At 41.1% G+C, this 11432-nt stretch overlaps 1 protein-coding gene across 1 annotated transcript in view; it reads right to left on the bottom strand.

Annotated features, from left to right (window-relative positions):
* LOC112102190 (macrophage mannose receptor 1-like) overlaps nt 1–11432 on the bottom strand; it is a 58829-nt gene that overhangs the window by 10760 nt on the left and 36637 nt on the right. Inside the window, exons 15-20 of the mRNA XM_026649424.1 lie at nt 9388–9502; nt 8580–8761; nt 7842–7944; nt 5373–5602; nt 2934–3099; nt 705–854 (exon numbers count right to left, since the gene is read on the bottom strand). Coding sequence (XP_026505209.1) covers nt 705–854; nt 2934–3099; nt 5373–5602; nt 7842–7944; nt 8580–8761; nt 9388–9502 — 946 coding nt within the window. The remainder of the gene's footprint in view (nt 1–704; nt 855–2933; nt 3100–5372; nt 5603–7841; nt 7945–8579; nt 8762–9387; nt 9503–11432) is intronic.

The following is an 11432-nucleotide window of genomic DNA, read 5'->3' as shown; positions in this document are numbered from 1 at the left end:
TTTCTATTTACCTCACTGGGATTTGACTTCCACGTTTTAAAAGATGCCTTTTTATCTCTCACTGCTTCTTTTACATGGTTGTTAAGCCCCAGTGGCTCTTTTTTAGTTCTTTTACTATGTTTTTTAATTTGGGGTATACATTTAAGTTGGGCCTCTATTATGGTGTCTTTGAAAAGTGTCCATGCAGCTTGCAGGGATTTCACTCTAGTCACTGTACCTTTTAATTTCTGTTTAACTAACCTCCTCATTTTTGCATAGTTCCCCTTTCTGAAATTAAATGCCACAGTGTTGGGCTGTTGAGATGTTCTTCCCACCACAGGAATGTTAAATGTTATTATATTATGGTCACTATTTCCAAGCGGTCCTGTTATAGTTAGCTCTATGATTTTAAAATAAAATAATGAAATGTGATGATAGAAACTCAAACCTAAGAGCATTGTAGCAGTACACACATGCATTAGAACCAAAGAGCAGAGATGACTATAAATGACAAGGGAAACTGATCAGCTTAGTTTCATTGTCCAAGGTGAGTGAAATGCAAAAAGCAAGCAAACAGCAATAATGGTGGAAAGTAAATTAAATGTTAAAATTCTTTGTTTTAACGCGCAAAGGTTTTACCATATTAGTAATACAATTAAGGATTTTTAAATGTGAATTTTATGTGAACACTAAAGTCTGACCTTTTAATAAAAGAGAACACTCACCTAATCGAGTGCATTCAGTAGAGGTTTCAGCCCAGCTGGTACTATGGGCATTAAAGAAGTAGCAATGGCCACGAAAAGGAATCCAAGATAAGGGGTTTCTTGATTTAGGACATTTTCCAGGGAGTTGTGGAGGATCAGTAGGAGCTATAACTGTTAAGAAACAGTTAAGAAACTAAAGTCAGTGGGAATTTTGCTATTGACTTCAATGACTTCAAAAAATAGGGTTCTTAAAAGTTAATTAAAAAGCTGCTAAGCACGTTTTAGTAAGTAGATACTACAAGCTCAAAAAAGATACCAAGTAGCAGAAGCTCCCAATCACAGCTCATCAGCACAATCTAATCTATATAAATCAGAATCTTCATTATCACTAGAGCTGAGCAAAACTCAGAATTTCAATCCCATGGGAAATTTAGAGTTTTTGATATTTTGTTTTCTTCTGTTTTTTTTAAATAAATAATAATATAATATAAACAAATTCATAAGAAAAAAGCCCAAACACAAAACTTTGATAAGGTTGAAATAAAACAGTTAATCTTATTGAAACAAATATTTTTTGCTTTTTTTTAAAAACAAAATTTCGGCAAAATTGACACATTTCTCTTGGAGCTCTAGATTTCGTTGAATCAGCTTTCCTAACAGGAAAACTGCCAGCAGAAAATTTTCAACCAGTTCCAATCATTACATTGTATGGAACAACCTTAAACTTGTGAAATATTAGTGTTGCAGCCTCTTGTTACACAGAATACTCTGCAATTAATCATGTCAGGCCAGAAATCAGTAATCCTGTCAGTCTGTACATGCATCTCCCATTGACATCAGTGAGAGTTGCATATGCAGATCAAGCTCAGTGCATGACCTGGAAAAAGAAAAGAACCCTACACTTAAGAAATTTAGGCTATTAAAGATCCCACATAAGTAACAGAGCATATTGTGCAGTGTACAAAAAGACATATCAGTCTAAAACCCTTGTATGTGTAGCCCATTCTTAAGATACCCCTAATCCCTTATTCCTCTCTCTTCAGGGGCATAGTGATCCATCTTAGGACCAATGGGCTCTGTGTTCTTGTGCTCGGGGCCTCCATCTAATGGTCAGGTATATAAACAAATAAACTACTCCTATGACCTCTAGGACGCCCTTCCCACATCCCCTACTGCAGACAGGCATGGGGAGCAGGACTGGCTGGAGTACAGCATACTCTGGCTATGCTCACACAATTAGCTGTGAGCAAAGGTTAGAGCAGCCTGGAGGATGTAATTTCAGAACTGCTAAAATCTATGTGATTGGTATTTGTGATTCTATCATTTGGCTCACAAAGGGATGATAAGTACAGCTTTGCAAACCTTGCAAAAATGAAAACATAAATCATATTTTCAGGTAAATCTAAAATTCCAATGAAACTTTGGGGATGCAAACTCATATGAGCTGAAACACACACCAAAAAGCTTGGTCTGACCCTTTAAAGCCAAAAATGTGGAGTTCTCCACACTTTTAAACCTCCTGCTGCTATAGCTAATGGTGATTCTCCTGTACCTCAAGTGATCTGATTTTCTGAAGCAGAAGAGGTTGGGTTCTATCATAGATGATGCCTATATATGCAGTCTATAGAGTCACTGCACATGTAATATTTCTGCTTGTCCCACCAGTGATTTTTTTGCATCCTATAGCACATTAGCCATCTAGAAGTCATTATTTCCATAGCTAATAGAAGTCACCAGATGTAATTATCCAGGCTACCCTCCAACTGTTGCAATGCAGTGGCATTATCGTGCAGAACATAGAAGTTTCTGCTACTGTATACACGTTGCTTATTTTGAAGGAACAGAGTGTTTCCTCCAACAATTAGACTTCATAGATCAGAGCTACTCCCATAAACTCCTATTTATTCCTTCAACTGGATAGAGACTCCATTTTACAGACTTTAAAAGTACTGACACTTATCCCAAAAATACACATGTTCTGTTTGGCTTTAAGGAATGACTTTGAAATTTTATAGAACTCATTAGCTATCTCCTGAGTTCCAAAAAGCAGCAGCAATCTGTGTCATTGAGTACGTGTTTGAAAAAATGCAATATTAATGTAAAATAGGGTTATGTACTTGACAGACACAGGTTCTCTCTCCGTTAATATATGTTAAATATTATACATTATTGTAAATCCAAATCCAACCTCTAGTGCAGGCTCTCAAATTCCAGGGCACCAAACTAAAACTGTTACATTCAATTGCTTACCATCAGACTGTTTACAGACAGAGAAGTAATTTTCATCACAGGATGCTGTCTTCCAGGTTCCATCAAGGTCTAAATAGACACAGGCTATTTTCTGTTTTGGTTCCCCTCTCGCCCAATTAGAATATTTGATTCTCCTGTTATCAGTCCATTTGTAATAGCCATCAGTCTAAAAGCAAAACAAATGGAATTAACAAATGGCAGCTCATAGGCATAAACATGATTCTCTCTGTTTACACTCTAGCCTCCTGTTTCAGATCAGAGGATTCATACACATCCCCTGATGATATATGCACCCCTATTTTTGCAGGAAACACCCATATGCCATTGTTATTATGACACCATTCAAATGAGTACTGAGCAGGTCTGAGGGTGATGTAGAACAGTGTGCCTTATGCATTTGTAACCCTTCTGCCAGGTGGAGTTGGCATTAACAAGGGCCGGGTTCAATATCCATGGATTCCTCTTAACAACACAAAATAGAACCGGATTGAGCCCCACCAAGCTGGGAAAACTAAAAACCACCCTGGGGCTCCTCTCAGAGGCAATACTTCTCCACTCGCAAGCACTGAGTCCATGTACAACAAAATAAAACTTTTATTAAAAAGGAAAAGGGATCCAGCATTAATTTGGGAAAACACCACAATCACTATTTAAAAGCACGAGATCATAAGCTTCTACCCGTAATACTCCCAACTGTGTTACTGAAAAAACTGCAGCAGATAGAAACTCAAATAGAAGAAAAAAGTTCCACCACATACCCCTCTGCCGATCCACACTAAATGTGTTGGTCTTTGCTAGCAGAATTTGCACCCACCACAGCCACAACCGCTGGGATAAACAACCATCAAGCAAAGAGCGAGGCTTTTGCAATACAGTAACTCCTCACTTAACGTCGTAGTTATGTTCCTGAAAAATGCGACTTTAAGCGAAATGATGTTAAGTGAATCCAATTTCCCCATAAGAATTAATGTAAATGAGGGGGTTAGGTTCCAGGGAAATTTTTTTCACCAGACAAAAGACTATATTATATATACACACACACAGAGTATAAGTTTTAAACAAACAATTTAATACTGGTACACAGTGATGATGATTGTGAAGCTTGGTTGAGGTGGAGGAGTTAGAGGGTGGGATATTTCCCTTACTGCTAAATGATGAACTAGCAATTGGCTGAGCCCTCAAGGGTTAACTCTCTCACTCTACAAGGCAGCAGGAATGGAGGGAGATATGTGCATTTCCCCTTTAAGTACACTGCCTTGTTAATTACATCAGCTTGCTGAGACCGCAGCTGCTGCAAGCTCCCTCCATCCTGAGCCCTGGTGTGTCCCCGCTGCTATATGGAAGATGGGGTAAGCGGGGTGCAGGAGCAGAGGGGAGGGGGACACCCTGACATTAGCCTCCCTCCTTCCTCCTTCCCTCCCCCCCCCAGCAAGCAGGAGTCTCGGGGAGCAGCTCCAAGGCAGAGGGCAGGAGCAGCACATGGCAGTGGTGGGAGGGACAGCTGCAATTGCTAGCCTGCTGGGCAGCTGCTGCACAGGAAACTTAGGGGAGCGGGGAGCTGATAGGGGGACTGCCAGTCCACCCTGGTTCCAAGCCCCCACCATCTAGCTGCAACAGGATGCTCTTCCTGCAAGCAGTAGGCTAGGTCTACACTGGGGGTGGGGATCGATTTAAGATACGCAAATTCAGCTACGCGAATAGCGTAGCTGAATTCGACGTATCCGAGCCAACTTACCCCGCTGTGAGGATGGCAGCAAATCGACCGCCGCGGCTCCCCCGTCGACGGCGCTTACTCCTACCTGGGCTGGTGGAGTATGCGCGTCGATTCGGGGATCGAATGTCGCGTCCCGACGAGACGCGATAATTTGATCCCCAAGAGATCGATTTCTACCCGCCGATCCAGGCGGGTAGTGAAGACAAGCCCATAGACAAAGCAGGTGGCTGCCAAATGACGTTAGAAGGGAGCATTACACAACTTTAAACAAGCATATTCCCTAATTGATCAGCAAGGTAACCATGAAACAACGTTAACCGGGACTACTTTAAGTGAGGAGTTACTGTATCTATTAAATAGCAGCTTCCTCAGAAACAGAAAATAACTTTCTACAGTCTTTACCATCCGAACCACATTTCCTAGACTTCCCCTCCAACTGCTGATCAGCTTTCCTCACCACATTTCTATTGCTCCCCTTTTCCACTCACTACTTGTTTCTCCTAGTATGGCTTCCTTGCTACTCTAGCTGCATCTCAGGATATCTTTGAGGACCGTGACATAGAAGTGTTAGGGATTCCTAGATAACTTGATACTCAGCTTGAGACCATCAAGAGTCTACCTATTAAAGCCCTATAAAATAGATAAGGTCAAAATTTAAAGGAAAATTCAAGCTCTATTTGGAGTAGTAGCGTACCATTCAAACCTCACCCGTTTCGTGTTCTTACCACATTGCTGTTGAGACCAATCCATGCAGGCTCTCCAAACTGCAACATGTATAACCACAGGAATAAAGCACTATAGTAATCCAAAATGCTGGCAAGTTCTAAAGATTTTTCCTTGCAGTTGTTTCGTGCCTCTTCCCAATTCATTTTGGAGCGGATAATTGAATAGCTACTATTACCATAATGAATAATGTCTGAGGCTGGAATTGCTGGGGAATGAAATAAATCAGGGTCTGTTGTTTTGGGGAAGAAAAAAAAAACAATGAAAATGTTTGCATGCCTGGTTAGTCGTACCATTGCACCACAAATAAATGCAGTATTACAAAAATTGAGTGGGACAGCACAAGCAATAAGTGAAAATCATTCCTCATTTACAACCCAAAGAAATATAAACAATATATTTTGATGAATCGTGTTTGCTGTTCAAATCTAGAACTATGAATCCACACCTACTCTAGGTCACAAGTGAAAATCAGCTGGGTGCTTGTCACAGGATGGATTTCCCTCTAGCCAACTGTGAAATTCACCCAACACAGACACCGCTTAAATCCTCAAAATATGAGTACACAGGGGTGGGGCAAATTGCTTCCTAAATGGACAAGCAAAACAAACAAATATTCATTCTTCCCTTTCCAGAGTTTAATCAAAAGCGTTTGGGGTACAAACGGAAAACCAAACCAGCATTCTCCCTCTGATGGTATGGTATACAGAAATAAGACACAAATACTTTGGCTGAGTTGTTCTCAGTGCAGGGCCTGAAAAAGTAGGGCAAAAATGGCTTAAAGCTGCTGCCTTTGTGCTTACCCAGTTTTAGTAGCAACTGGGGAATACTTTATGCCAGCCAGAGATTCCTTTATGTAAAGGGAATCCTCAGCTGCCATCCTTTGACCCAAATTTCTGTTCTTCTGGTAGTGCCAGCTGTGGCACCCAGTCTGCTATCAAGCTGAGACCAGCATTTCCCCATAACTAGCCACATCTTTCCTCTTCCTCTGGACTCTATGAGTGCGAATGAGCTTTGGATGAATCTGTTCTCTAGCCACTTCCCACTCTGCAGATCTAGAGGAAAATTGGGTTGCGTAGCTTTGACCCTACCTGGGTAATGCCAGTCAAATTACATGAAGTCCTCGCAGACCCAGATGAGTAGTATAACCTGTTATTGTGTCCTTAACTTAATCCCCAAGAGACATTTTTTCTCTGTTAATGATTTTTAAGGGTACAATTTTGTTAGTTATACCCTATATTGTGGAGGTTACTGTTGGACTCATGCTTTTTAAATATTAGCCAGGGCACGTAGAGGCTGGGATAGGCACTTTTTGTGGTTGTTCTTATAAATTAAATAAGCACATAGAAAACTACAACAAAATAATGTACAGAGGGACATCTCTGGTCATGAAAGGCTCAAAACTAGAAAAAAACCAGCTGCAGGCATGAGGTACAGAAGTAGAGTTTTGCAGAGAAGTTTACAGAGGCCTTGTCTACACTACCGGGATAAGTCGACCTAAGTTATGCTACTCCAGCTACGTGAATAACGTAACTGGAGTCGACGTAGCTTAGGTCAACTTATCCCGGTGTCTTCACTGTGCTACATCAATGGAAGACGCTCTCCCGTCAACTTACCTTACTCTTCTCGGGGAGCTGAAGTACTGGAGTTGACCAGGGAGCACTCTGCCATCGATTTAGCAGGTCTTCATTAGACCCCCTAATTTGACACCCACTGCATCGATTTCAGCAAAGTTGATCTCCCCAGTAGTGACGACAAGCCTATTGACTCATAGACTTTAAGGCCAGACATTATACCTTCCCATGCAGTGCCAGTTAAATTGCAGCAATTTATTTTTGTAATTGCAGCAAAGAAACCCAACAATGCCATGACCAAAGGAATGGCATTTCAATATTATGAAAACAGTAATTACTTATTAGCTTTTATTATAGTTCAGCACTTTGACATAAACCCTACCTATTTTTCCAGGACAAGATTTTCAAAGGTGATTTTAAGTTCTTCAGTTTCAGGGTGTTCAACTTGAGACCTCTTCAATGGTTCTGATTTTCAGAAAGTGCTGACCACCAGCCCTCTGAAAATCACATCCTTTTGAGGGGTCTCAAGATGGGCACCGAAAAATTCAGGCACCCAAAATTATTAGTCACTTCTGAAAATCTTGGTCACAACATACAAATGGGAAAATTGAAATAATAAACGTTTCCCTTTTCACTCAAATCCTGAGTATTCGGACCCTGTGGGTGAAGTGCAAATAAATTGGAGGTGAAATCTAACCCCAACTCAGAGCCATAACATAGGGTACCCGTGATAGCTATTCCATCTAGAATTCCTGGGCTGTGACAGAAGATGCACCTTCTTGGCACCAGATGCTTGAGATATTGGCAGCCACAGTATCTGTGTAAACAAGGAACTCTAGAACTCAGAGGGGTTATTAAATGTGCTTTAAATTAGAAGGCTGATCAAATGAAACTCACTGCTGTCCATCTGGCATATATAGCTTTTGTTCTGGTGACAATCATTGTTTCCCCATTTCCCTTCCTCTCCTACCGATCTCTTCATCATTGCAATACAGTCAGTCTAGGGACAAAGGATACATGAATTAATAAAAGTGAAAAAAATGCTGGCAAAATAATAGAGGTTACTTATTAATAATCAGACCCAATAAATCTTTTTCTGCTCTAATTTTGATTCTGTGGCATAGTGTACATAAAATGACTTTTTTAAGAAAAGGAAACAAGTATTTAAAATTCTGGGAGGAGGCGGGTTAAATATAAGTATTTTCTTAAAAAGCAAAAATGAACTTCAGGGCTTGCATTTGATTGGTACAAGAGCATTCGTCAAGTGCTGGCAATCCCTTATAGTGCACCCAGACTATTACACTATTATCATACAACCTATAGTGTAAAAGACAATAATGCAAAGTTAAAAAAAAACATACTGGGCAACACTGAGTATCTGCAATGAATATAACTCTGTTAAAGCACCATGCTACTATAGTTCTGGATTTCTGCAAAAAAAGATTTGCAATCAGAACTGCTAGTACATGGAGACAATGTAAAAAACCTAAACCCTCCGTTTGCAGTACCGCCTTCCGTGGCAGTCAATGTTTTCATTGAATGAAAGGATGCTCAATAAGAGACAAGTTGAACTGGTTGCATAAAGCTTGACTCTGCCCCAGGTTACGGTGGTTTAGTCATATTTGTTCTGTTTACCTCCTGTGTAATAAATTTCCAGTCAACTCGTATGTAACTATCTCTAAATGGGAAATTCCTGGCCCACTTTGCATAGTCAAATAAACTCCCATCTGTCCAAAGATAACGGCCCTCCTCGTTAATATCGTTCAGTCCAATCCAGGTTTCAGCCATGACATCCTTTAAATGGAAGGTGAGGAAAGCTGCAAAAAACCCAGAGGTATATGTTTTACAAAAATGGATTCCCTTTCTCCAATCTCTGAAGACACCAGCATACCCAAAACTTGAACAATGGTAAAAAATAATAAAAATAAAATTACTGCTCAAGTATTGAATTAAAAAAACTTGCAAATGCTACATTTTATTACTCTAGATTATTGCCTGATGGTGAGATTGAAAGGAATGTCTGTTACAAAAATAGTAACTTAAAAGAGATAGGAGAATTCAATTAAGAAAAGTACAAATAAAGGTTTTCAGTTTAAAAACTCTAACCACAGCCCCTTGGGAGAGGACACAGAAATAGTACAGCCACAACACAGGTAATTTGTACCCCCCACCTAGGAACTGCTGTTCAGTACCCTATGCATAGTGTGTTACAGAAGGCACTCAGGTACTATGGTGATGCATGCTAGCATCGAACTTTGGAAGTTAGGCAGGTATGATACATTTTTCTCAAAGTAGTTTTCATTAATTCTTATATTAACTATTAGTGACAAAGGCAGCATAGTTTACTGGAACAGCCTCAAAATTACAGCTACATAAACTACGCTTATGATTGTTAGAAATGGGTAGATGTCTCATCTAGTACCAAAGGGACCAGATATTATACCTTGCACTTGTTCGTTATGTATAGAAGCCAGGATTCCTCCTAACTTTATGCAAGTGTTTCGTGCAGCATGCCAAGTCAGTCTCTCTGCTTCACTGGAGCCGAATATTTTATAACACTGTGGGGGGAAATGGGACATTTTACTGTAAAGTGCCCAAGAAAGAATAAACCATGAGATTTGACCCAGTCCTAGTGCACACGCATACTGAGCTCAAAGAGTGGGGGAATGTTTGTAATGCCAGATAAAAAGGGGTGGAGCTGGCAGGGTGTGCAGTACTTCCACCCCAACAGGCCATCCAAGATGAGTGTTGGAGAAGAACTTATGATTTAGATAGAAGGTCTATTGATAAAGGACATTGATTTCAGGGGTGAGCTAGGAGGAGTGAATTCTCTAAGAGCGTCCAAGCAGGAACTATGTCTGGTCCAAGTTCATCAGTGAGGTTAGGCAATAATTGTAGGATAAGGTGAAATGTAACGATCAATGTCCAAAGGGGAGAAGGAACTGAACAATACGATGCAGACTGGGTTAAATCCAGGCCTGTTTTGGCAGCACCCTGGTGGTTGCTGTTTGTCAATCGGGAGAGAGTTGTGATCTAATGGACAGAGCACTGGACTGCGATTTAGGAAACCTATTCCTGGCTCTGCTGCTAGCCTGCTAGATGACCTTAGGCAAATCATGTCACCTCTCTGGGCCTTAGTTTCCCGACCTGTAAGAATGGGATAATGATATTAACTTCCCATGCAAAGCGCTTTGAGAGCTGTAGAAAGCAGACTCTGCATGCCCCCTGGCATGGGTATAACAAGCAGTGGTGGGGCACTGCTTAGGTGAGTAAAGACGCATCAGAACCTTATGGTATAGCCCCTACACACCTCTCTACTCGCCCAAGCAGCGCCTCCCCATGCCTACCCTGCTTTTTTTTAAGCAGCGTAGTGTCCCTCTGCCTTCCTGTTCACAGAGCTTTTCCCAGCCACAGAGAAAGACTCCAACAGCAGGGAAAGGCTCCACCAGGAGTGAAGCAGTGGGGAAAGACTCCAGCAGCTTCCTGCTGCCAGAGCCTTTCCCCGCAACTTCCCCTTGCCAGAACCTTTCCCAGCTGCCTCCCCACTGCCAGAGCCTTTCCCCCCAACTTCCCCTTGCCAGAACCTTTCCCAGCTGCCTCCCCACTGCCAGAGCCTTTCGCTGCCACATGGAGCTACACACCACCGTGTAGACATAGCCTGCTTTTCACTGTGGTATACAGCTACATGTACCCTTTGTGCCACCGCCGCAAGTGTAGACAAAGTCTTTGCGTTCAGTTCAAATGGAGCCTGTAACAGAGGAGACACATACTGTGCTTTCTTATGGAACACATTCTCGTCTTCATGAATGTGGCTAAAATTCAGAAAAAGAAAGTCACTTAGACTGAAAAATTATGAATGCCATTTATCTCTTGAAAATATTATTGTCTAAGGACTGTTTGGAGTGGCAAAAGAATAGAAGAATGGTCTAAGAGAAATAAGCAGAGGATTTTACATTTGAGTATTTCTAGGAGGTTTGCTTTAGGGATAAGAAAGGGGTCTGCTCTGGAGCAAACTTTGTGTACAGTACCTTTGGCATTTCTGCTTTCCCAGATCTCTCTCAAGTCTGGGTCTCTCATTAGCATATTAGAGTCTTTAGGCCAAAAATTTCAGCTAGAGTAAACTAGCTTTGAAGTGAAAGGAGCAGTATCAATTTACACCTGCTGAGGCTTTGACCCATTGGGGAATCAATCTTTTGTAAAGTTTAATGAACAACTAAATCTCCCCATTCAGTTGGTTTCAGGGATAGTTTGGGCAGTGACCCAGTTAGACATAAAATGAGAAGAAGGTTTTTCATTCAGTGTGTATATATTTAGCAGGAAGATCTGACTCTCTTTCTGTAATGCTGATACAAAAGTGATCTCCCTGATTTGTCTGAGTGCTCATTGACTGAAGAGGTATATTTTTCTTAATGAAATTTGCTACTTCCCTCTTTTTCTGCCCTTATAGATTCATAGATTCTAGGACTGGAAGGGACCTCGAGAGGTCAT

The sequence above is a fragment of the Terrapene carolina genome, unplaced genomic scaffold, assembly GCF_002925995.2.
Source record: "Terrapene carolina triunguis isolate 2854851 unplaced genomic scaffold, T_m_triunguis-2.0 Scaffold84, whole genome shotgun sequence".
In the NCBI taxonomy this organism is placed as follows: domain Eukaryota; kingdom Metazoa; phylum Chordata; order Testudines; family Emydidae; genus Terrapene; species Terrapene triunguis.
Note: the sequence above shows the minus strand (reverse complement) of the source record. Positions and strands in the feature narration are given on the sequence as shown.